The 26,766-nt window shown below is 39.5% G+C and overlaps 1 protein-coding gene across 1 annotated transcript in view; it reads right to left on the bottom strand.

The window, feature by feature from the left end:
- SEMA5A (semaphorin 5A) overlaps window positions 1-26,766 on the bottom strand; it is a 345,161-nt gene that overhangs the window by 219,983 nt on the left and 98,412 nt on the right. The window contains exon 3 of the mRNA XM_052781946.1: window positions 17,728-17,926. Within this exon, the coding sequence (XP_052637906.1) occupies window positions 17,728-17,860 (133 nt within the window). The 5' untranslated portion in view covers window positions 17,861-17,926. The remainder of the gene's footprint in view (window positions 1-17,727; window positions 17,927-26,766) is intronic.

The raw sequence follows: 26,766 nt of genomic DNA, 5'->3' as shown, positions 1-26,766 counted from the left end.
CCCCTTCCCAGCATTGCCCTCCCTTTCCTCTGCCCTCAGTTCATGTGCAGCACAGTAAAACACCTAGCTCTTTAGTGACTTCTCTCTTGTTACTCCTGATACTAAAAACACTTATTCAGACACACTTTCAACCTGGATTGGTTTTTTCCCCCCCTTTAAAAGTAAGTATGCATGTTTACTGTGCTGCAGACATCAGTCTCAAACTTAAAGCTACCCACGGAAAACTATATCTTGGTATACATACAGTCATGACAACAGGTGGACTCCGACACACGCTGGGTCCTTTCAGTATATTCAAGACATACTTACCCTTAGCAAAAAAAGGTTGGTTTGTGTTTTTTTTAATTGCTATTACAGGACTGAAATCTGCAGGCCTCATAACTCAAAAACATTCCTAAAAGAATATGCGTGTTTTCCCATGGAACTAAAAAATGGATATTGAAAAAGCTGGATTCTGAGAAAGCTACAGCTCTCTTTCACATGTTGTAGGTTTTCCCGGGGGTTTCGGGTTTTGGTTTGTTGGGGTTTTTTTTAATAGCTTAGATTTAACAGGAAACAAAGTTTGTCATGGCTCATAACCCTATGGCAAAGCAAATGCACCAAAGTCCCGTCAGCTCCTAGGAAAGGTCCAGGGAGTCTCCTAAAGAGCTTTAAAGACAAAGGAGGTTAACAATCAAAGCTGGGCAGGAAGATGTTAGATACTCATACAAAAAATGTAAGTCCCAAAATCTGTCTCAGTTTTACTTTAAATTTAGTATCTGCCCAACAGGCCATAGCTTGTTTGGTTTACATTGTCCAAGGACTTGCTAAGGGCTGAGCTCTAGGGTTCATCACAAATGAAATAGTGAAGTTCTCTTTAACCTAAATTTCATTATTATCCCTTCAAAGTAGAGCTACAGTAAACAGTAAAATAAATTGAGAAACGACTAATAAGGAAGAGTGGTATGTTTAGAACTGAATTCAGAAGTGATCTTTCATGGTAAATAACAAAGACAATAAAGACCTCCTGATTTCATTAAAAAATTAACATAGATATTAAAAATTTCAGTAGTGTCTATTGGTGCGTGTATGTATGTGACACCTCATACCATGGTGTCCTTTTTGAAAATAGTAAGCACAAAGTTAAACATATGCGCAGTACCACCTTCTTGAAGAAATTCTGTTAGCAATATAATAATGATAATAATAATGATAATAATAATAATACCACCACAGTTGAAAACTAGCAGATTTGCAATATTAACATAAGTCTCTGGGTGGCATCGGTACGACAAATTCACTAATCTTATCATAAGAAAATTAAAACATACTACCTCATGCTAAAGTTATTTCATAATTAAATGTATCTAATCTAAGGATGATAAAATAATCCCCATCTTCTTGAAGCTGCATAATGATTTTAGCCTAACTTAGATCTTCTCTTCCTGTGATACTCAAGTTACATTACTATCCTCTTCAAAGGCAGCGGGACAAGTCAGCAGTCTCCGCAGTGATGTGCCACGTTGACTCTCTTACATCACCCCCGCTGCCCTGGTGCCAGCCCCAGTAACCCCACGGGTATCTATGAAGGGAGGTGTCACGGCTGGCAAGTGGCAATCCACCTCTTCACTTGTTCAGTGAGCCTTGTTTCAGGATTTATGTGCAACATTCACTCTTTAAGGACACAGTTAGGTGCACTTGTAAACACTCTGCTGTGACGCTTCAGAACTCCATTGTCCCTAGCAGTTTTAAAACTAGGACTGAGAAAAACCAAGATCTTAGTCAGGAATTTCTGCACATCATTGGTACCAATTCAGTGTGATTGTTAAGTGCTCATTTTAAAATTCATATTATAATATAAATATATCCATGAATAATAGATTCACTCAGAACACCTTCAGGAAAACAAGCACTTCTCTGTGTTTGGGAAAAAAAAAAAAAAAAAAGAGGAGAAAAATGGCATGCCAGAGCCTGTTGCATCTTTTAGAATTTACTTTTGTCTATACTTTTTTTTCTTACATTTCCACTCACCAGTCTTTTCTAGCTCTTTCACTGTATTCTCTCCTCACAGAAATGCATTCAACACACCCTTGCTGGTAGGTCATTGCCTTGCTGCAGATGAAAGGAAAAAAGGTACCACAGCTTGAGCAAAGAAAGGAAATAAGTGCAAATACAATTCCACAGGTTCCAACAAAAAAAAAAGAGGACTCCATCATGACAGTTCAGCCAAAGAACGACTGTACTACTTCCAAAACGAATCATAATTCACCCCTGCTTATCCGAAAGGGGCTTAGGCTTAGGTTGTCAACAACTTAACTTATTTTTCTAGGACTTATTCAAGGCATGTGTTGCTCAGCATTTGTGTACAATGACTCCATGTTTTAAATAATTTTGACCAATAAGGTTTTTAAAAAAGAAAAGAGTAGTAAATAACAGGAAGAAAGCAGCTATAGTTACAAACATGTGTAAGTGACAATATAAGATACCATATACAGGTGGGGTTTTTTCCTCAGATGAGCTTCTGAAAACATAGCTGCAAATAGACTGCTAGCTCAGGCATCAGGGCTTGTCTGGTTGTCATTGTAGTGGAGAGAAACCTATGCTACACCTGAACAAACTACGGCTGCCGTGCCGTGAAGCCCACCGCAGCTATGGTGGTTCTATTTCTGGTACATAGTGCTTAAACCCACACAAATGCAAGTTATTCTTTACATATTTGTAAAGTCATTCTTTACATATTTGTACTTACTTTGGACCAAATCCTTCCTCTAGCCTAGCCTAGCCCTGTTGCAAAAGAGGCCAGAACAGGCTTTTCCCAATGGGTATATTCCTGTCGGATGCATTAACCATGAAACCTTTAAAAGTGCCACTTATTTTGAGAAAGACAAGCAAAGACAACACAAGCAAATCATAAACCAAAAAACTCATGTAACAAATACAGTAAGCACAGCAAAGATTTCTCCATTTCTCTTAGAGAAAAGACTCATTCTAGGAGTTAGAAGTACCCCAGCAAAACCAATATGCTAATTACTCTCCTCTCAAAATCTGAACACGAACATCTGCCTTGCTACTCGTTATTCTTCCATAAGGCCCATGGTAGAAGCTGAGCACTTTGAAGACAGCAGCTCAGTGCAAAGCAGAGAAGGCCTGCCTGTTACAGGCTGCTTTTCCAACACCTGTAATTCCAGACATATGCTTTCTATATGCAACGGTATGTTGGCAGATCTGCTTCCAGGACCATACACCTCCTTAGCTTTATGATCCCAACTGCTTAAGCAGGCTGTCTTGCAGAACTGTATCACTAAGGTGACTGTGCCTTGCCCATGCCACGGAGCTCTCTTCCACAGGAGGTTTGGGGAAAAGCCCACAGGGAGATGCTGCAGAGTGCCCGTTGCCTAGGCTGTGCCTGCAGGCTTGCTGTAGGATACAAAGCCAAGAGCACTCAATATAGTTACAGACTCAGGTCAACACTCTGGGCATTCATTAACCCTTCCTCCATGGCTCCTAATGCTGTCCTCCTTCAGCATGCATTTCAGAGGCAGAGAAAGTAATTATTAATGCTTCTTACAATCATGGAGCTTAAAGGTAGTACCAGCATTGCATTTTAGTTCCAGAGTTGAAGTCACGTATAAGGAGCAAGAAAATACCCAAGTAATCAGACCCTTAGAGGCCAAGCACATATATACTCCACCAGGATGAATTAGAGGCCAGGAAGGTGCCTTTTCTGTAATTTTTAGTGTACCAGAAGGGCAAACTAATGCACCAAGAACCTTAGTCAAATGGACAAACAAGAAAAAAAGCAACTCTCTAACATTGAAATCTTACAGAAGGAGACAAATCTGTTCTAAAAAAATTGAAAAGCCAAGTCAATCCCAGCCCAAAGCCCCAGTGAAATTCCTGGTCAACCTGTTGCTGCAATTAGAACGTAGTTGGCACATCCACTTTTTCATATATATGGTACAAACATCCAGATGTCAAAGCTACGGAGGGTCATGGATGTAACGGTTCTAACAGTCTTTGCTACTGAAAGGCTCTAATAATCTAAACGGCATATACCAGAAGCAGACTGGATGCAACATATGCAGAGAAAAGTACTAGTTCAACAAAAAAGAGATGGCATCAGTGGACACCATTTCATGCTTCTCTATAAAATGAAAGGATTAGGACAGATAGGTCTGTTACAATACTCAGTATTGCATTTTAATGAAGAAGACATTGCATGTAGTCCCTACCATACAGAACATATTTATACCAGGGCTGTGCACACCGCGGACTTTAGTAATACAGAATTAAGAGTATGTGGACATCATAACTGGGAAACAAAAGAATATGTATTTATAGTAGCTAATCCCTAATTTTTAATAAAATTGAAAATTAAAAATATTTCTTATAAAAATTAAGAATTTTTTTTTAATCTAAATAATGCATTGAAGAATATAGGCATTCTGGTAATTAGACAGTAATTAGACAGTAAGACCTGTACAGTTTCTAAAATAGGGATCCAGGAAGATATAAGAAAATAAAACATTTCTTCCCACCAAGGAAAAAAATAAAAAAAATTGTTTAGGCAGGGTTAGCTAATGCAATCCAATCCTCTGTAAAAGAAAAGACGGAGTTACAACTTTGCCCAGCATGATTAAATCAGCAACCACAAACTAAAAGATTCCTCTTTTAAGTCTTACCACACTACATTTGGTTCCCCTTTGGAAACAAGAAAATGTGTCAGATCTCGATCTGCAGTTCAGAGCTCATCTTTGCTTATAGGGAGGGGAAAAAAACCACCAAAAAAACAAAACAAACCACAAACAAAAAAAAAAACAAAGAGACAAAACCAACCTCAAAACTACAGCTCCCTTTCAAGATTCAGTATTCTGGAGGTCTCTTTAGATCACAAACACGGAAGTTGCCTTCCTTCTACTATCCAGTGCAATTTAACACAGTCCTGAAGTTTGCTGTTCCTTACAAAGAGAACTGCAGAGGCCAAGTGTGATGGGTTAACCCTGGCTGGATGCCAGGTGCCCACCAGAGCTGTTCTATCACTCCCCCTCCTTCTCAACTGGACAGGGGAGAGAAAATATAACAAAGAGCTTGTGGGTCGAGATAAGGACAGGAGAGATCACTCACCAATTACTGTCACGGGCAAAACAGACTCAGTTTGGGGAAAAATTAACTTGATTTATTACAAATCAACCGGAGTAGGGTAATGAGAAATAAAACCAAATCTCAGAACACCTTCCCTCCACCCCTCCCTTCTTCCCGGGCACAACTTCACTCCCGGATTCTCTACCTACCCCCCCAGCAGCACAGGGGGACGGGGATGGGGTTTACGGTCAGTTCATCACATGTTATTTTCTGCCGCTTCATCCTCCTCAGGGGGAGGACTCATCACACTCTTCCCCTGCTCCAGCGTGGGGTCCCACCCACGGGAGACAGTCCTCCACGAACTTCTCCAACGTGGGTCCTTCCCACGGGCTGCAGTTCTTCACGAACTGCTCCAGCATGGGTCCTTTCCACGATGTGCAGTCCTTCAGGCACAGACTGCTCCAGCGTGGGCCCCCCACGGGGTCACAAGTCCTGCCAGGAGCCTGCTCCAGCGCGGGGTTCCCACGGGGTCACAGCCTCCTTCGGGAACCCACCTGCTCCGGCGTGGGGTCCTCCACGGGCTGCAGGTGGATATCTGCTCCACCGTGGACCTCCATGGACTGCAGGGGGACAGCCTGCCTCACCATGGTCTTCACCACGGGCTGCAGGGGAATCTCTGCTCCGGCGCCTGGAGCATCTCCTCCCCCTCCTTCTTCACTGACCTTGGTGTCCGCAGGGTTGTTTCTCTTACATGTTCTCACTCCTCTCTCCGGCTGCCGAAAAACCGCCATCCCAACTTTTTTCCTTCTTAAAAATGTTATCACAGAGGCGTTACCACTATCGCTGATTGGCTCGGCCTTGGCCGGCGGCGGGTCTGTCTTAGAGCCGGCTGGTATGGGCTCTGTCGAACACAGGGGAAGCTTCCAGCAGCTTCTTACAGAAGCCACCCCTGTAACCCCACCCGCTACCAAAACCTTGCCACACAAAACCAATACACCAAGAAAAAAAAATGTAGCTCTAGCCTTATCTAGAAGCTCTGACAGGTCCCCAAGTTCCTCTCCACTTTAAATCATCTGTAATAAAACAAATCCCAAGACCATAAACCTCTTGATATTTTCCAGAAAGTTCAGCACCTGCTTATTGGGCCTTCATTTTTTTAAACAACTATTACAGCTTCAGAATAATCTTGGAGGTAATGAGGCAGGCCTATAAGTAATTTATTTGTTATTAATGGGAAAAACAGAAAATAAAGCATACTTAAAATGTATGTTTCTTGTCTTTAAATGAGTAAATTTGAACTTCTTGCTTAAGCCGACTGTAAACTTCCTTCCTTCTACCCAACTCCTCACAGCTGTCATTGGTTCTCTCATCAGGCACAAAGTCACTGCCTCCGTGATTTGCCTACTGCTCTCCAGGCAGGGCAGGCGCAGTCACAGCTACTGCCCTGCCCTGGTTCCCTGACTTGCTTTTATGCTCTGCTTTACCTCCAAAGTCTCAAGGTCTAAAATCCAGCCTGCATTCCTGTTTTCTTCATCCTGCCAGAGCTTCCCCAGCTAGAAGTACATATTTCTGCATTCTTATGTGTGTGCATATGTCTATTACTGGGATAATTAAAGGGAATTTGGGTTCCGACTGTCTGTGCCCTCAGGGAAGAGACAGTAACATCTGCTGCAATGACTACTTATTTCTTATTTTTCTGAACAAGGGTTTTGAATTGTTTATGCTTCACTGTTCAAACACACACACTGCATACAAATACAAGAAAGTGTAAGGGAAAAAAGATTGAACCCCCACCTAGATGAAAGCGGTTTCAGCGCTACAAGCACCGTTTTTATGTACTCGGAATCACTTGTGAGTTCTACAGAAATTATGCAGTGACAAGGTATCAGCCATGATATACAATTACAGCCCCTTTGAGTTTTTTTTTTCTCTCATACACAGAAACAGCATGAAACTAGAGCCCCAGACCATTCTAGGAAAAAAAAAAAAAAACAAAACCAAAAAACAGTAAAACCTACTTTGCAAAAAATTACGCTAGGCAGCTGGAAGAGATCTCATTAACCATACCCTTCCTACTTCTAAGGAAACAAACCTGTGACTCAAATGTGGCATACCTGATGTTATAATATTTTTAAATTATACAGTATCAGTCATTTGAGGATAGCATTATATTTAAAAATAATAACTAAGTATGCTTAACAACAGTTTAAGTTGCCAAGAACTGTGCTTAAAAATTTTCAGTTGCCTGATCTTGTGCACAGTATTTTGAACAACAAATGTAAAGTGACTGTCAAGTAAGCCAAGAGTTGAAACAGGACTTCCAAATCCTGGTTAGCTTTAAAGCAAAAGCCTACCAATCTTTACTAATTGTTCAAATTAGCAGCCATGAAAATATCATGACAGCAGACTACCATGAAGAAAGAAATAAAAATTAAGGAAAAAGGAAAAGGGAAGAGCGAAAACTGAAGCATCTGAGTTTGGGGGGCTTAGTTCTGGGGTTTCCCCCATGATGCATTTAAATGCAATACAGACTCATATTTGTCTACTTGCAGACGGCTTTCAACTGTCATTCTTACTCCCTTTTGTCATCGCATACATCGGTTCTTATTATTTTGTAATGGAATACTCATAAGTATCAGCCTGAATGACATCACCTTGCCATAAACCTACTGCTGTAGAAACACAGTAGGGACTGCCATCTGCCCTCTCACTGTTTAGATTCTCCACTATCTCAGCTGTGGGAAACTGCTGTCCTCCTAATAATCATTAAACTTTGTTGTCTTGAAGCTGTCAGAAGCAGATTTAGCAACCCCACTCTTCCTGAATTGTGTATACACCTGGCTGTACAACAGATAGGAGCTCAGGGGCAGTGGATGCTTACAAGAGAAAACAAATGTAACAAAGAATTTCCAAAGGGGGGCACCTGGAAAACGACAAGAGAGATTTCAGGTGTTGTGCTTGTAAGGGCAACCATGGAGTCACCTCCACCACGTTTCACAGCTAGGATGAGTCTTCTGTGTATCAGTAAATAGCTTAACATGCATTAGAAGAAGGCGCTTAGACAGGAAGCAAAGAGATCTGAAGGAATCACTGGAAACTACTAAAACCAATTTACTCTAGCAGGCTACACGTGAAGGAATGGTTTACAGGTTTTATCACTTTAACTCAAGATTCTTACATCTAAACACACAGACACACACACATATATTCGGGCAAAGGAGGAGACATCCAGACCAGAAACCTAAACACATACAAACTGCCAAGTTAGGGGAAAAAAAAAAAAAAAAAAACCAACGAAACCAAAAGCAAAAAAGCCCAAACAACAAATCCAATAGTTTTAAGACAAAAGGTGACCAGAAGCCTGTCATCAGATTAGAAGCAGATTAAAATAGCGATGGGATAATGTTCAGGTAAGGAGGCACAAGAAGGTATACAACATAAAAACTTAGACAGTGCAGTGCTAATGAAAGGTGCTGAAGCAAAGATCCAGAGAGTTTCCAAAAAATTTTCAGGGAATGTTCTGGACCAACAGTACCATAATGAGAAAACAGTGAGGCTAAGTTCACAGGCTTTAAGAGACAGGGAAGCCTGGGGGACAGCATATGCATAGAAAGACTATGTTACGTAAGATTTAAATAGAGGGCATAGAGGGAAAGACCAGAAGAATGATGGGAATACACCAGAGAGAAGACAAAGGGGGAGAGAAAACCTCAGGGAAACACAAGAATTATCCTGCACTGGACTTGTGTTCCTTCTGTTTTCATATCCTGTTTACATCAGCTGCTAGTTCAAGACGGCCCAGAAAAAAAGGTATAAGGAGTCTGCTGTAGACAGCAGTGGTATTATCAATCAGGTCTTAATATTATGTCTCAATCCAATCTCTAAAAATGAGGAATGGTCTAAACCTGAAACATACAATTTAAGAGCAGAAAAGGGGAAGGAAAGTACAGAAAGCTAATCAACACAAGATATTTAAAATAAAAAACATTGTAAGAAGGGTGTGAGAATTCTGAGGAGAAAGAAAAAACCATCAGTGAACGAAGGAGGATGAACCAAGAGAGACTTTCACCAAATTTACACTCTGTAAATGACCTTGCAGGTCAGCTGATCCACACTTCGGGGTAGGGACTCATTCAGCGGGATAGGCAGAGATGAGCATACTACTATAATAAGGACTTCTTCCGAGCTGTGAAAACTGTGCCACGAAGCTCAGCTGTGTTTTGACGTGTGGAAATACTCCTTGCTCCACGTGCCCTTCCTATGCTGATGAAAGATTTATTTTGCCCTGGGGAGGTTCTGCCAGTCAAAAACCAGTAACTTCACACCTCAACCAGCACAGAGCCGTGATGCTCTTCCCAGCGAGGGCAGCTCCCCCTTCCAGTTACCAGCTCTGGCCCCCACGCCGCCACTGCCTGTCTTCTTGAGTGTGACGCAGAGGGACAGACTGACCGCGTAACACACTTGACAGTTAAAACAATGCTGTTATTTTTGTGCGAAATACCCATGTTGCAATTAGCAAGACCTTGTTTCTAGAACTGACCATCTTGCAATGACGCATTCTTATTTATGTTGGCATATGAACGTACTAAACTTCTTTAATTATATTGGTTTACCATAATACAATTTCTTGATTCTATCAATTCTGCCCAAGGCTATAGCTCATAAAATACTTTCAGGTCTGAAGATACTTAATGCAAAAAATACAAAAAACCAACAAAACAAGTCATATTATAACACAAAGGGTGTACAGGGTAAAACCTGACACTAGTCTTGGTAAGAGCTTGGAGCCAGGACTTCAAAGTGGAACATACTCCCCACCTCCTCTGTTCCCCCACCACAAAAACAAAAAGATGACCCCCAAGCCAAAAAAAGAAAACGACAAGCAAGAAAAAGAAAAGAAAAAACCACAACCCCACAAACAACAGAACAGCACTTCTCTTCATAGAAATTATTTTTGTTCTAAAGGGCAGTGTCAAACTCAGGGTATCTGTCATTATTAACAACTACTTTAGTTGATTTACTAGTTGTAAAATGGTGAGGTCCTAATTCTCAGAAACGGTAGACAAGAATCGCATTTCTTTGTGCATAAAGCCTTCAGAACAAAACCTGAAGTGTGCGCTGTAAGTGGAAAGACAAGCTTATGACAAGCCAAAGTGTGGTCTCACCTGAATGTGACAAATTGCCATGTAGCAAGTATCTACCATGTTCAGCCACGCAAACAAAATCAGCTGCTATTCAACGTCCTATAGTCTCAGCAATAGCAAACGAGCAGTGCCGCAGAAGGGAAGCAGGAAAGAAAGCATGTGAAAAAAAAAATAATCATTTTGAAGAAGTACTGACTGCACTTCTCAACTTCCACCCAGTCTGTTGAATAAGCACAAAGTATCTCTGGAAGTTTATTTAAGAAATTAAGGGGAAAACCAAAAAGTAACAGAAGTTTTTCCTCTGCCTCTAAGATTCCTGGAAATTGTAGAGCTCCAGGTAAGGCCCAAGGGTTTCCCCAGATCTCTCAGCCGATGCAATAGCCAGCAGAAGGTGACATTCAGCAACAGGCAGTAAGGGCAATATTGTGTTTCCTCTTGTCTTTAAACACACCAAAACTTCTAGAAGATGATCTAACTTCAGCTCCTTAGCAGCTCTATTTCTTGGTTGCTGATCTGTTTAACATCCAGTTTGGATGTTTTACAACCTTTCAGTAAAAATGCCCATCTCCATTAAAAATACATCTCTTCTGAAGAAGAGAGAAAAAAAAAAAAACAAAAACACTTTGTACAGCTAGTGGAATGTGGCAGGAGTGTCACTCATTCTGCTGCTTCATTAACAACCAGGAAATTTCACATGCTCCAAACAACCACTTTAGGGCAACAGGGAAGAAATCAGCCATGGAAAGGCCATGGAAGGGCTCATAGGACATGTCTGTGCAGCTCACTAGTCATTGCAGCCACTGCTGATTTTCAATTATCAGAAACTTATTCAAATTATTAACATTCTATGATAGTCCAGCACTTGGCTGGGATGCCAAAAGAACTGTAAATTGATGCTTGCTTTAAAAAATCATGACTTCCACCAAAAAAAAAAAAAAAGTTAGCTGGTATGCAAGTCCTTTGCTTAGAGAATTCAGTCCCTGCCGTGCCCTGTTTTTTATGGGAATGCACAAGATAGATACTGGATGATTCAGGGAAATAGTAAGGGGATAGTACCCTTCAATCTTCAAAGCTATAGTTTTTGAAGTTAACAGTAAGCAGTTGAAAGTTGCCATTCCCCAGCAGGCGCTTGGTCTCCTGTACAAAAGTAAAGGCAAACCTGATTCAATACAAAAAAAAAAAAATATACAACTGGTGGAGGAATTATTTTCCTCCTTAAGAGGGGCTGGTTCTCGGTGGGGTAGTGCAAGCAATCTCGTAGTCCTATCATCTACAAAAACCAAAGTTGCAATATCTAGCAGTCAACTTTTCTTCACTGATGAATCATCTTTATTTAAAGAAAAACCCAAAAGAGGTTAGGGGATGGAAAGCAATACACCTCAATCCCACTGCTGAAGCTGGCAGGAGGTCTTTAAAGTGTATTTTTGAAAACTAGTGGAAAGAGAAGGAAAAAGCAATAAAACCTGAGCAGCTTAGTAGACTACTATTAGTTTAAACAGTAGCTTGCAACAAGATTAGGGGAAAGAGAAGAGAGTACAAACAAAAACAAGTTCATACACCACGTATCCTTCTTCATTCAGCCCACATGTTATTTCCTCTTGACACATGTTAAGTGCATGCACTCTATATACAAACCACATGATAAAATGAGCAGAGTGATGTACTGAGTCTATATTACTTAGACAAACATCAAGTGAGGGAATTCTGTGGTGGCTAGACAATAAGGTTAAGAAAATACATTTCTTAGGATTCCTGAACCAAGGAATCAAAAAAAAAAAAAACAAACCCAAAACCCCTATGCTATTTTTCTTTTCTGGTTAGCCTCAAGTAGAAATGAAAGGTTTATGTTCATTTCTTCTATGGATTGAGACGTTATTTTTGAGCATGTTTATTCAACAGATAATTTCTTTACAGCACAGCATCTATTTAAAATATCACTAAATACAGCTTCTAAAATTATGTCAAATAATGCTTTTTTGTTAAGACAGCACAACCTTAAAGTCTGATTACTTTATGGGAGCATAAAAGAATGCCATTTGTCCCAGAGTGGATGATCTCAGCTGTACCCTCAACAGTCATTAAGTCAAGTTAACAACTGCACTTTATTTCTGATAGAAAAGCCTAAGAAATTTGACTCTATGCAGGTAAACTGCAGGACAGTCAACACTTACAACTTCATAGCTGAAATTGGAGTTGGAGCAATTTTTTTCCCAGCTTACTTTCACACAACACTAAGCTAGTTGGGTTAGCTCCTTCAGTTCTTCAGTTCTACAGTTCTACCTCATGGATGGGGTCTGCCTACAGCATGACTCTTCAGCTGAGTGTGCGAGTTTTGACAGGTCTAATACTTTCAGAGTTCAACAAATGGGGGGGGATGGTGCCACTGTAACTACTTATACACCTTTTTTTTTTTCTTTTTTTTTTTTTTTTGAATCAGCAATAAAATATCAGCTCCACAGAGAGCTACCACAGAGGTTCTGTAGAGCAGGTGGTTAAGTGCTTTGAAACCTATGGAAATATTTAGAGAAACATTACACTACTCAACTGGCTTGCTTTGTTTTTTGCATAAGAATAGTTCAACTTTTATAAACAGTCATTGTTTCTCATAGGCATCTTATTTTTCTAAACATTGTTTGCCTATTATTTACCCCTCACTGTTCCTACCCAGAGGAAGTTTGGTTTCCACAGCCTTTTCTAACTGTTTAGGTTAAACATATGTCTCTACTATAGCAAGAGAGTATGTTTTCCAAGAAATTGACCATCAGTAAACCCTAATACACTTTACAGAGCTAACACTTCATACCTACATGCACGTGAAAGTATACCCAGATAAAATAAAATTTAATAAAAAGGAAAATTGTAAGGCTCTATCTTTAATGACCAGCTTATTTCAGCCCTTTTTCTTTCTTAACTCTTATTTCAAGAATATACATACTTATTTACACATTGTAAACATATGGAAACATATGCTAAGACCAATAATCTCACACTATGAGTCTCTGTGTGTCAATTCTGTCACCTGCACTTTGCTTCCTTGCACCCAATTCTGTAAGTTGCACACAATTTATAACCTCTTGACTCTAACGCCTCTGTTGGACTTACGGTAGCATAGCTGATGAATCCTCAGTACATGCATGTAACATATGCAGGCAAATTTATTTTTTTTAAACTTTTTTTTTTTTTTTTAAAGCCTGAATTTCAACAGACTGGCCCACCTTTGCACATCTAGAGGCAGACTCCTCCTTGGAAAGAAAGGAACTTAAAAGAGGGACTATGCATCATCACAGTTAATTCCACCACATAAAACACTGAACTGCATGCTACCAGGCTGATCCTAGCAATCCATCTCATACTTAGAAGTCAGCTTTTATATAAATCTGATCTCTGTGATAAATCCTACCAACTTTAAATAATAAGAAAAGGAAACTTCCAGCTTCCAAGGATGGCACAAAGTGCCTTATTCTAGTCTGGGGAAGACCTATGACAACAGATTTTCAGATCTACGTAAACTTTCTTATTTATTATAGTTTCTGGGAGAGAGAAAAGGTGTGTTATGCATTCCTAACATTAATTATGCAGATAAACAAATTACAACGTGATTATTAGTACTGTGTATGAGAGACATAAAATGAAAGAGATTTTTAGATCATGTCAAAAAATCCTTGGAAAGTGCATGCATCTCCCCTGCTTCTGCAACTTCTCTTTCCTCCTCCACAAGCAAACGAAGTACTTGAGTAAAGGTTCTCAACTGGTGGATGAAATTCTTGCTGTTTGATATCAGGAGATATACCATGGTCTTTCAGCTAAAACTGTTTAGCTGGGAAAATCAGTGATAGAAACAGTACGTGCCTCTCTATAAAAGGGAGCTTGACAGGATCATCACCTAAGTGAGCAGTTCTTGATGGGCAGTGGGAAAGAAAGTAAGCTCTTTCAGGAGATACACTCCCTTTCCATATTTTACCATGACAACTCCTGGGGACTACTTTTTCTCATTATTAGTTTTTTGCAGGTGTTCATCCATATGCCACACCAGACTCTCACTCCATTAGTTTTATTTAATAATTTATACTCCATCTACCATGCTTCTCAAAGGAAGACAAATCAAATAAGTATGTTCCTATTTCGGCATACCAGAAACTACACAAAAAAAAAACTTTAGTCAGTTTTAAATAGAACAAAAGAGTTGATATTTCTGTAAAGTTAGTACTGAGTTTACAAGCTTTAATGTACCTACCACTTAGTACCACTCAGCCTTGGTTGATGTTCAGCATCCCACAAAGCATTTAGCTCTGGTGGATCTAATATTACTACGAGATGACTTTACAGAATAGGGTATTAATGCAGCATTCAAATTAAAGGTTTCGTAGCTGTTAAGAATTGATTTCAGGATTCTGTGTTGGTCTAGCAGCACTAGTAATGTCAATAGATACAGAGGGCATTTTCCTATAGGCATTCACAAAGTCAGTAAATGCCACAGGAAGAATACAGAAATTGGGAGGAGGCCTGGTTGAATCCTGCCAACTCCTACTGCAGGATTCATTCACAGAGTAGCTCTTCTCACGCACATCTCTCTTTTTATACTTTGGTACCCCAAGTAGTCCATTCCTAACATACAGGTTCAAAGACAAACCTCTCAGTCATCTTTTCCTTTGGTCTTGCATCTTCTGTTTTCCCTGAACTAGCAGTCCTGCAACTACAAGTCAACCACTGTGCCCACAGCGGTTATGTTACCTAGCTATCACGTAATGTATACTGCATTGCAAATATGTTTCTACATGTACTTTCTAAGATTTACTGATGATTCCTGACAGATTATTGTGGTGAGTATGAAAAACAGCTTGTCAGAATATTTTTAAGTGAAGGAAAACTTTTTCAAGATACATCAGTTCATAAAAGATAAGGTATGTCATGGATACGTACAGATTAATGATATTTTTACCACAAAGGTCAAGAGAGAGTCTCGCATTGAAAATCTTACTAAATCTCATATTAACAGTCTGACAATTATTGCTTCTATATAATTGTATTTCCCACATATATTTACAGCAAAAAGGAATTGGTTTTGTTCAGTAAACTCTAACTGTGACACTACCTCTGGCTACATCAAAAGATGCAACTGAAACAAGATGACAGAGGAGGTCTCTGTCCCCAAAAAGCCTTAGCACAGTAACTTAGAACTGGAAGGACATCACTAGAAAGTAAATATGACAGAGAACAATAAAGGTCTAAAAGCCAGGATGAGGCTAAGTTCAAGCTACTCTCTTAAATGGTTTATGAATATGATTCAGCCAACAACACATTTTAAATAAACATTTGGCACATGGCTCTGGTAATGAGTCTCAATTATTTGCTTTTACAGTTGCATGTACCAAGAAAAAAAAAAAAGTACATGCAACGATCCCTTAGTTTGTGAAATTAAGCAGTTAAGTGCCAGAATTTTAATTGTGTTACTTTAATTTATGACATTGTGTATGCATGTTATAATAAAAATAACATTTTTAATTAAACTACACACACAACATAAATGCTAAGAAAACCAGATATTTCATCAGAATAAATCATACTATTTAGTCCTTCAATAAATGAGAGATAAAGGTCCTTCCTTCACAGCAGACTGATGGTTTGCTGTTCCCAGGTACAGAATGTAACCACTTTAGTTCATTCTCCAATGTACTGGAGAAAGGGACAGCTGGTGCCATTACTCTTATTAAACCATTAAAATGCCAGAACAAAAATACTTTCTGTAGAAAACACAACATTATTTACTCTAACTTTATGAAAAGAACAGAAACAAATCTTTTTTCAATTAAAATTCAATAAATCCTAATTCATTGGAACAAAAAAATTACACATGTGCTTTCTTAGAATAACAGGAGGAATGCAACATGTAATATAATACATCTTAATCCCTATATCCCCATAGCTACAAACTATCTGAAACTCGTTCTAAGTTGTGACACTAATGGAAAAATCTCAATTCAAATAAATAAAAAAAATCAGATAAGTTATTAAATGCCTCAGGTTTTTGCAGACAACATCCTCCAAGTGTTCTTCACTTTGTTCCAACTGTTCCTCAGCAGTCCATCCCAATACACAAGACGACAACCACATGTATGAAGAGACTGGCTTGGTGAAGCAAGGAACTCATGGTGGAGCTCCAATGCAAAAAGGCTGTATGCATGAGATGTGAGCAGGGACAAGGTGACCAAGGAGGACTTTAGAAACACCACATGTGTCACGTTAAACAAAGTTCAATGGGAGTTAAGACTTGCATGGAATCTCAAGGGCAACAAGAGCAGCTTCTGCTTCTACGATAGTAATGAAAGGTCAAACAGGGAAAATAAGCCTGTTGCTGAATTGGGCAGGCGTTCTAGTGCCAGAAGACACAGATGACGCTGGGGGACTCAATACCTCCTTTGTTTAAGGTCTCAAAGGCATCTGGTGTTTTGCAAAGGGGTTCAAGAACTACCAGCAGTAGATGCAGCCTGAGTCAGGGATGACTTGCAAGATCTCAACCTATATAAATCCATGGGATCAGACAAGCTGCATCCATGGACACCGAGATAACCAGCCACTCTTCATCTCTGAGAAGTCACAGAGATGAAGGAAGGTGCTCAGTAACTGCAGGAAAACAAAGGTGGGAAATACAGGCCAGTCAATCTCGCTTCAGTTCCTGGGAAAGTTATGGAGTTAGTACTCTTGGAATGCGCTTTTCTGGACATATTGAGAAGAAGGTGACTAAGAACAGTCAGCATGGATTTGCCAAGGGTAAATCATTCCTGACCAACCCAATTGCCTTTTATACTAAAATGACTAGTTTTAATGATGAGAGGAGAGCAGGGGACGTCATTTATCTCAAGGCTTTCAACACTGCCTCATTGCAAGTTAGGATGCTACAGTCTGTCTCTTCAGGTGGGCAACCATATGGGTAAAAAGCTGGCTGGATGATCAAGCCCAGAGCGTAAATGTTTAATGGACCTTACTCCACCATAAGGCCTGTAACAAGCAGAATATCACAAGGGCTGATCCTGGGACCTGTCCTGTTTAACACCTTAATCAATGACCAGGGGGCAGCAACAGAGTGCAGTCTGTAAAGTTTGCAGATAACACCAAATTCAGAGAAACAGTTGATAAGCTTGAGGGCAAGGCTGCAGTCTACAGGGACCTAGATGGGCTGGAGGAATGGGCCAAGAGCAACCTCATGAAATTAAGTGTACACATGCAGAGTCCTGCACCTGGAAAGGAGCAACCCCATGCAACAGTACAAGCTGGTTTTAATCACAGAGGAAAATGAAACACCCGCCTTTAAATCACACATTCAGCACCAAATTGTGAACGAACTTTTCAAGCCTAGTTGTATTTAACGTGTATGGAATACAGTCCAGGTTACTATATAACAGCACTGAATGCACTTTTTTTTTTTTTTCTCCATATCCTTATACATTTAAACCAGAGGTTTCCATGAAGAGATTACACAATCATTGGCCTACTTCTGGAAAAGATTTTTGCACTTATCCCTTACCTTTGTATGCAATAACTGGGTGCTCAGCTCTGTGGCAGTGGGTATCTTCTGTTATTGTCGGCTCCAGTATTCCTAAAGCCCCAAGTCCTGCCAAAAGCAGTGCAACGAGGCAGCTTCCTTTCATGGTGGTCATGCTGTCCTCCACAGCACTCACTTCTTTTAGCTGGCTACTCTTCTTGCACTCATGTGGGAAAAGCACCTGGAGAGTTCAAAGAAATTTATTCAAGCAGAAGAGCAAACCACAGAAAAAAAATTAAGCCATTCTTGATGTTTAAAACAAAACAAAACAACATTGCTTTCTGTCTGTGTAGTATTTGACTCCTCAAAAGTATACTATCAACTGCTCCTCTAATTACTTCATAAACTTATCAGCAATTACACAATTTACTAATACTGATGTCTTTTATCACCCAGCAGGATTCAAAAACTGTTATTCAGTCCCCCACTCTTCTACTTTAAAGTTTCATTTTTAATATGTGCGGGAAAAATAACATTCTGCAACTTTTTGTTGGGTTTTTTTTTTTTTTTAGATACAGCAAATGTATCTAAATCTATGTTCCACATTCACTTGGCTCCACTGCCCCTCACTCTGCCTTCCTCACAAAGCAAAGAATGCTTTGATTCCTTGCAAGTATAGGTAGGAAAGGAACTGCTCCTTCACGTTACTGACTGTTTTGACAAAACAACAGCCCTAGAGCATGTATTTTTTTTGCCTATCTGTAGAGTATGTATAGCACAGCAGGGACAGCGGTAGGACAAGATTCACCTCAATGCTCTGACAACGTACTTTTGCTTTACAGGAGGGAGGGTCACTAGCTCTGACACCAGCTTAATCCCTACCCGTTTGCCAAGACTGATGACAAGGTTGTGTATTGCAGATTCTAATGCTGAAGACCCCTTTCTACTAAAATCTAGACACCAATCAACAATGTAATGGTTTTCGTTCAGTACTAGAATAAAGTTGAAGTTTTAACTCCCTGATTTTTTGAAACATCCAATAACCAGATACTTATAAAATAAGTAACAGAATATTCACAGTGTCAATATAATTTTAGGTCCAACCCAACTCCTTTAGCTTTATCATAACAAACATTCCAAGCAGTAACCACCCAATGCTGCAACCCAAAAACTTTTGCCACTAACAGCTTTAGTGAGTCCCACAAGCTTGCTTGCTGATAGCACACAGTTATGAGACATCACTGCCTTTTAGGAGGGAAAGACTGGAGATTTGAGACAACTCCATAATGGCAGAAATGTCATTCTGCTAATTAACGGAGCAATTCCAGAAAAAATAATCAGCAATATTGACTTCTAATACATTTGATCTGACTGAACTGCAGTGTGCTGTTTAATAAGGCGGAAACTTTCTATCTGTGTAAAACAAACATCCTAAACACATGAAAAAAAGGGCTGTTAATTAAAAGATACTCCACAGTAAGACCAGTATGTTTTAAAAGCTACACTCAGAAAGCAGAATGGGTAGTAAACATTGCTCCCTAACCCCTAACGTTACTGTAGCACAAGCCATCATAAGATGAACTGCTCCTCTCTTACCACTTTATTTTGCTGCCTTTAGAAGCCTTCTGGGTAAGACCTGGACACATCTAATCCTCATTAATTTAAACTAAAATAAATAGATAAAAGACATAATACATCTGAGCAGCACATAAATTTAATAGTCAATTTTAGCTACTCTGATAAATTCGCTTGTTTCAGAAAAAAAAAAGGCAGCGGCAAAGCTTCTAGGCAGTTAGATTCATATACCTATCTAAGTAGTATATCTTATGGTGTCATGTACCAATATGAATCTGTCCCTATAAATTGCTTGTGGCTCACAGCAGGCAGTATCTGCTCAGAAATACTGCGCACTCATGTATATAGGGGCATAAAGCGCCTGTTCCAATGTTTTGATGGTTCATTTTCTGCAAGGGTGACATTTCGAGCGTTATGCACTATTCTTATCTAAATTCAACCAGTTTATGTGGGTTATATCATAACTAATGGATACTAGTAACTTACAGTTTATACAAGTACATTACTAAGAGCTAGTTCTAATTCGGGTTTCAGTAAGATTATGTATATGTCTTTAGGAAGCAAAATGAAGGACAGATACCACATCACAGACTCTCAAAAGCTGTTTTTCTTGCACACGGTACAGCAGCAGGTATTCCAACACCTAGGAATATGCTACTTTCATGTTAAAGAAACACAAACTTTATTTCTCTTAAGTTGTAAAGTCTCAAAAATACCCATAAATGTGAGAATATAATGGACAGAAATTAAACAAGAATAAAATGAAACATTTGTACTGGAAGCTCAGCCTTCTCCATCTCCCTGGCTGTAAATGAAACCCCATGGTCTTTATGTAACCAGGCTCCTATATCCTAACCAAGTTTCAAAAAACAGCTCTACCCAGGACACAACGAAAAGAGAATCCTGTTTCTCCAGAAAGAAAAGGACCAGTACTCTTCATCCAGATATTAAATCTGTACATATTTATGGATGCTGTGGTTCCCATTACAAAAAGGATACTGACTTTCATGGGACTCATCCTGGTATTAATAAGGACTAAGATGTAAATGTTGACAAGTCTCATGTCTTGTATCCTGCAGGTATCGAGGGGATTTTTCCCCATTTATCCCCTGTGTGCAGAACTCAGTAACAGAAGCAAAGATTCCTTCACCACAATACCTTTTCCTCAGCCTCTAAATACAAACAGCATCTTCTGGAAAGACAGGATACTTACATGCCATAGTTGGTCTCTGACATAGTTGTTTACATATATAGTCATGCTGTGGGAGAATTTGGGGGCCAAAGAATTTTTTTCCTACCTAGTTGAACGTCTCTCACTGCATGCATCTCGCATGGTAAAAATGGAGGCAGGAAACACTCCTTTCTCTCAATCTGAATATCCAAAGACAAGGTTAAACTTTGAAGGAGAGACAAAGATGGATGTGAATGCACTTCTGATAACACATCTCAGAGAAAAACAGTAAGGGTTTAAGTTTCTGTCTACGTCAACCTCTACCTGTTTAAATGTGTTGTGCTATTTTATTAATTTAAGTGCATTAATTATTTTAGATGTATTAATTTAAATGTACTAAATACATTGTGGGGAACTGAAGTAGGAGCTTACTTGCAACTGCTCAGAGGAGAGCCTTCAGAGATCCTAACCAGACAAGAGAACAGTAATCCAAGGTAGCAGACTGAAACCTCATCACAAGTCCTCTCATGAGAAAAGGACAAGCTTGAAGTCAGCTGAGCAACTGGGAGGAACAGGAACTCACTATCCAATTTATTACACTATGGTATGTACAGAAAGAGAAAGAAAAAGGAGTCTGGAGACTGCACCTTGCTAGAGTAAAAAAAAAATGCACTGCCAGAGTAAAAAAAAAAAAAAATTAAAAACAAACAAACAAAACCACCCAAAAAATCAAACAAACAAAAAAAACCAAACCAAAAACCCCCAACCAAACAAAAAACCAAAACACACAAACAAAAAACCACCCCCCCAAGAACCAAAAAACTTCCACACCCACCCCCCCCAAAAACCAAAAAAACCCCACAAACAAAACCCACACCTTCAACATGTACCCACAGCATGAACAGATGACCAGACACCTTAGAAAAGCCTTCAAATCCAAAGCCTTTTCCACAGAATTTGCAGGGGTCAGACTGCTCCCTCCTGCGCATCCCGGAGAAAGGACCGCCACGGCACTTCCATCTGCCTGAGGTCCCGCCGTAAGCGGGAGCCCGTGGAGGCAGCGCCTGAACTCCAAACCCACGCAGCTCTGAAAGTCCTGCTGCAACTGGGAGCCAGAGCTTTTTCAAGAGGGCAAAGGAGTCTTTCCTGAAACAGGCCCTTCTCCTTACTGAAAGTGCAACTGTTGTGCCAAGAAGTGATAGTTAGCCTGGAGAGTAAGACACAAAAGAGAACCCTAAACGTGAAAAGTTTAGGCTAGTTTCCTTGATTTCTTCATGATTTCCATATGCAGATTTCTCTCAACAATGAAATATAATGGTCAAATCAAAACTTTTCAAAGCATATCCATAATAGTGACACTGACTGTCTTTTTAACTATTGCTATATATTTGGAAACCAGCACATTGACCTGTATTATTTCTATAGTTTTTCTAGTACAGATCTTTAATCAGGCTTCTGATAAATTGCATTTTACAGGTCTGTAAAACAATCTGAGGATGCAAAAAGAAAAAAAAAAAGCAGAATTATAAAATGCAATATATTTCAATATATTGTTTTATCTCTATATGTAAAGGGTCTTGTGTGCTTATTTTCTCCCTCATTCACTTTTTTTTGATCTAGATTGCCTAGAAGAAATATAAAGATGAATGAGGCCCGTTAGGTAAAGGTAGTATTTTTTACAAACATAGTATTTAGTTCCTCCATCAACATTATTTGATGAGGGGAAGAAAAAAAAAAAAGGCAATTCACAATTTTCTATTTTAGCTGAGCCAACAAAAGATACCTATTGCTAAAGAGAAAAAGTGTGAACACAGCCAAGCATGCAAGGCATGTAACTGCTACTGCTAGGTCCAAGCAGATACATTTAGAGACTATTCCCTCCAGGAACTGAAGTCATATATTTAAAATGAAATAATCAGGATGTCAATATTTCTAGATCTGTTAAAATACACCATGTTGGAAGTACAATTTACATCTGAATTATAAACTACATTTTCTTTTGTTTGATTAAAATAAGCTGCTGTATAAAAAAGAGTTGCCACACTAACTGCAGCTGTCCACCAGCAAGGATGCTTTCAAATAATTATCTGTTGATTCTGTAAGTGTCAGTTTAACAGCACTTTCAGTGAATGATGAAGTAAACATGTCAATGTGAGTATACAAAGAACAGAGTTTGGCGTGGTTAAAAGATGCCAGTTTCAGGACTGGTTCTGGGTACAAGCACGTCTGCGGTTTCTTTACATGCACACCAGTGTCTACTCTCGTAGATGCTGCTCATGTAACTTGCTGTGGGAGACTCGTTCCACTTCCCCAGGGTGCTTTGCTCAACCTCTTGGTTTGCAAAACAGTAAAAGTTTGATAAAAATTTACTCATGCTGACTAATTACTCCAGATAACACACACCTTTGTGCACAAGCATGAACCTAAAGAAAAGTACTTGTCTAATGAAACAGACTATACATTGTGTGGGTTCATTAGAACAGAATTATGAGTCTAAAGAAAGATGTTGTCCCATATTGCTACTGCACACACTTTAAAATAGCTAGCAACAATTATTTCATGTTTGGTCATGTCAATTTTATTAAAAATACCTAGTTTGTCTACTGTACTGCTAATGTCAACTTTTTACAATTTATTAAAAGAATAGAACATTTGCTTGCTGTTGCAAGTGATGAGCAGACAGGGAGAATTGTTGTTTCCTCTTTAGCAAAAAAAGCCCACACTGTTGTGTATTGCTAGTAAGCACACAGCCAAATCAGGGAAAAAAGGGTATCGGCAGTCATATGGTCATAAAACTGGAATACATGAACACCCCTACAATGTAGCTCAGTGCCTTTTTCTGTAATGGCTCTTGATTTCTTAAAGCCAAACTCCTCAAATTTTTACAAATCACTTGAGAGGAAGATTGCTAGAGAAAGAAATACGTAAAAAAGGCCCTCTCATCACAGCTACCAAAAAATCTAGCTAAATTCTCAGGCAATGTGTATGCTCTCAATTCCCAGTCCTGGCAATACCACTAGTGACAAGCCCTGGAGCCCAGAAGGAAAAAGGGATGGTGGGGGAGAGCATCAGAAGGGCTGCATCAGTCTAAAATAACAGTGCTCCCCTCTTCCCCCAGTGAAAAATGTGAATGTTGTGTGTCAAAAGACATTCACATTTCACTTTTTTTTACAAATGAACTGTGATTTTTTTTTAGTCATACTTCTCCTAATAATATATAGACACAAGGTGAATAAATACCAAAATGCATTTAAATATTGTCTCCAAAAAAACCAACGAGTTGTTTTTGCTATAGTGATTAATCCTGTTCCCCTGCCAAATGCACAAATAAAAGCTATACCTCTTTATAATATAATTACTTTGAAATACATCCCTTACTCAGTATAAGCTTTAGAAAAACAATTTGTATATCACTCAGATACACAATTAGATTAGAGCAATAGCTCAAAGATCACCTCATTAAACATCAAGATGAGGCTGGAGGCTATAGAGCTTCTTCAGTGAAATAATCCAGCCATACACTATCGTATCTCAGCACTGGACCCAGCAGTCCAGACTATTTGCTATGTGGCAGAGTAGCATGTTGTAATTTGTATTCTCATAAAGTGAGTCAGCTTCAATTAACAAACTGATTACTGCGTTCCTTCAACTTTTTTTTTTAATATTGCCATTCATTTCCGCAGTGGCATGAATTTTAAGATCTGCAAGAGGCAGTCACCCATCAGCTGTCATTGACTAACGCAGTCAAACATCAATGCTTAAATTCATAGTGACATTCTGCCAAAAGTCTGTTAATATCTGTAGCTGATGGTGACAACTCATAAAAGAAGAATCTGTCATCAAAGCTAGTTCTCCAGCGCTGCTCAAAGAGCTGTGATACTTGTGATTTCTGCAAAGGAAGCACTGCTTCAAGAACAGCGGCCTGAGTGAAGCTAGAAGTTTGTAATAACGCCTCAGATCTCATTTATTACGTCATGGGCACGTCTGCCTCATCAGTGGGGCACAGCACCAGTGGACCACAGCTTCCTCGAGCAAGCACCAGCCAACCCAGCAGGTCCACACAGCGGAGCACCACAACCAGCTTAGAGGTAAGAATAAAGGTAGTCAAATCCACGCAGCCTCGGCCCAAGTGCCAGCAAAATCTCAGCTCTTTTTTTTCAAGTGCTTTTTCTCTTAGCTATCCCTTAGCTCCTTGGCTTTTTTGGTATGCTCCCAAGCCCCAGATTCCCACCTCTAGTTTCATTTCGTTCCCCTCACAGCTAGTCTCCTGCTCCAGTCATCCAGAGCACCTTCCCCCATGCACTGCTTGGGGCATCCACTGAACTGTGACCCTCAGCCTGGCCACCAGAAGTCGTTCTGAGGTGGTGGAAAGAGGAATTCTATTCCTCAGAGAGACTACAAAGCCAGCACAGTTTTTTCTTTACAAAATAACTTTATGGAAAGACAAAATGGTAATCATTGTTTGCAAATAAAGGTCTGAAAAGTGAGGAAAGTTGGAAGGAAAACCAGAGGAAGCTTAACAGCCAAAGGAAAGGCATGAAGTGAGAGAAAGCGAGCCAGGAGAGGGCAGAAGTGTCAGCTAGTGCAGGAAAATGAAATGGAGAGGGAAGAACTGTAGCAATTCCGGGATCTACACACATCCCTGCATTTCGTCTTCTCCTTTCTCTCCATACGACACTCACCCTGCTCCTTTTCCAGCTGGTACTATTATTGGCAAAGCAAACACATTTTCTTAGGGCCCAAAAGATGGTCAACACTATCAACATGGCATAAAACACAAGCTGTTCTGTAGTAAAAATATACTTTCAGGTGTTGTAAGTAACAGCGGATCAGTAGACAGTCCTTACCACAGGATTCTGTTGATTTTAAAAATGACATATCTTCACAGTGGGATTGGGTAGATCCTTAGAAAAAAAGATCCACTGATGATTATGAAATACCTAGACACTCCCATTTTGCAGTGTGAAATTCAGGAGCTCCCTGAGCCTTATACTGCAATGATATTCAGGAAAAGTCCCACTAGCTGCTTGCTGGGGTCTTACCCTCTTTCCCGAGACATGAGCTGTTTGCTCCTGACAGAGACCGGACGCTGGGCTGGATGCACCTCCGACCGAGCACAGCCGTTCATTCCCATGTTCCGCAAAGGTCTGAGCTCTGCACTGCACAACATTCGTAGGCTGTATTTTATTCACTTGTATTGCCATACAGCACATACGAGTCTGTATTTATGAGTTATTCATCAAGCCTCGTGAAAAGTGAACATATTGTGGTATCTGACCACAAGACAAGAAAAATCCATTGCACAGCTTTTTACAAAGCATGTACTACAGTACATGGGTTGCGACCACAAAGAGAAACAGCATCCAGAATAGCCAGTCCACAGCATTTTTTCTTTAATATTCCCTCACCCATCTAGTAGGAAGCCCTACGGTTTGGAAAGAGATCTGTCTCCTGGTTATAGCTCAGTCAGCAAAGACCTCAATTTCAACAGAATCATGTAGTCATTAACTGGACTTCCTTACAAACTGTCACAAAACATGACATAAATTACATTTCAGAAGTTTCTTTCAATTTATCCAGCAATGCTGCTAGTGGCCCTTACCAGATATCCCTGGCACACTCTTGAAAGATGAAATATAATATATAAAGCTGTGGACAACAATTTTTAAAGCAACATGTACTTTCAGAGACCTAGTAATGCTGCCCCTGAATGAAGATGCTATACTACATATTTCCACACCTCAGTAAATGAAAATTATTTGTGAAAAATCGTACTTACCCATTAAACCTGAATATAATAAAAGCATGCTAGTCCACCTCATTGAACAGGGATTAATAAGAAAAGCAATGACCAAACATGTAAAATATTTTTAACACTTATTTTCATCATATTTGTTAGCAATGCCATAAACTGAGACTGCATTTGTTTTTTCCTTTGTTTTAAGCTACATAATTATGTTGATTTCCCATAACTAATTACATATTTTTTTAGAAGGGCAAAAAGAATGTTTCACTCTAGACGGGAACTACTGCAACGATGACATTTCTTGAACAGTCTTCAAACTCCGCTCTTCCCTAGCTTTACTGTTAACCCACTTTTTGTAATCTGCTAAAAAAGGATCTGTGCTCCTTGTATAATAAGGGGCTCAAAGAAGAAGTGAATTTTGAAATTTCGGCACTGGGAATTAGGAATCTATGCAGGACCAGAGTTACAACTACAAGTAAAGCTGTGACTATTGATTTGTATTAACAATGTGCTGAAACTTCACTATATATAAAACAAAAAGTACTCTTAAATTACAAAAGCTCATGCTTTGAAAGCTGTCCACATGTCT

This window comes from Harpia harpyja, chromosome 1 (genome assembly GCF_026419915.1).
Source record: "Harpia harpyja isolate bHarHar1 chromosome 1, bHarHar1 primary haplotype, whole genome shotgun sequence".
Taxonomy (NCBI): domain Eukaryota; kingdom Metazoa; phylum Chordata; class Aves; order Accipitriformes; family Accipitridae; genus Harpia; species Harpia harpyja.
The sequence above is the reverse complement of the archived record's forward strand: the minus strand, read 5'-3'. Positions and strand labels throughout refer to the sequence as shown.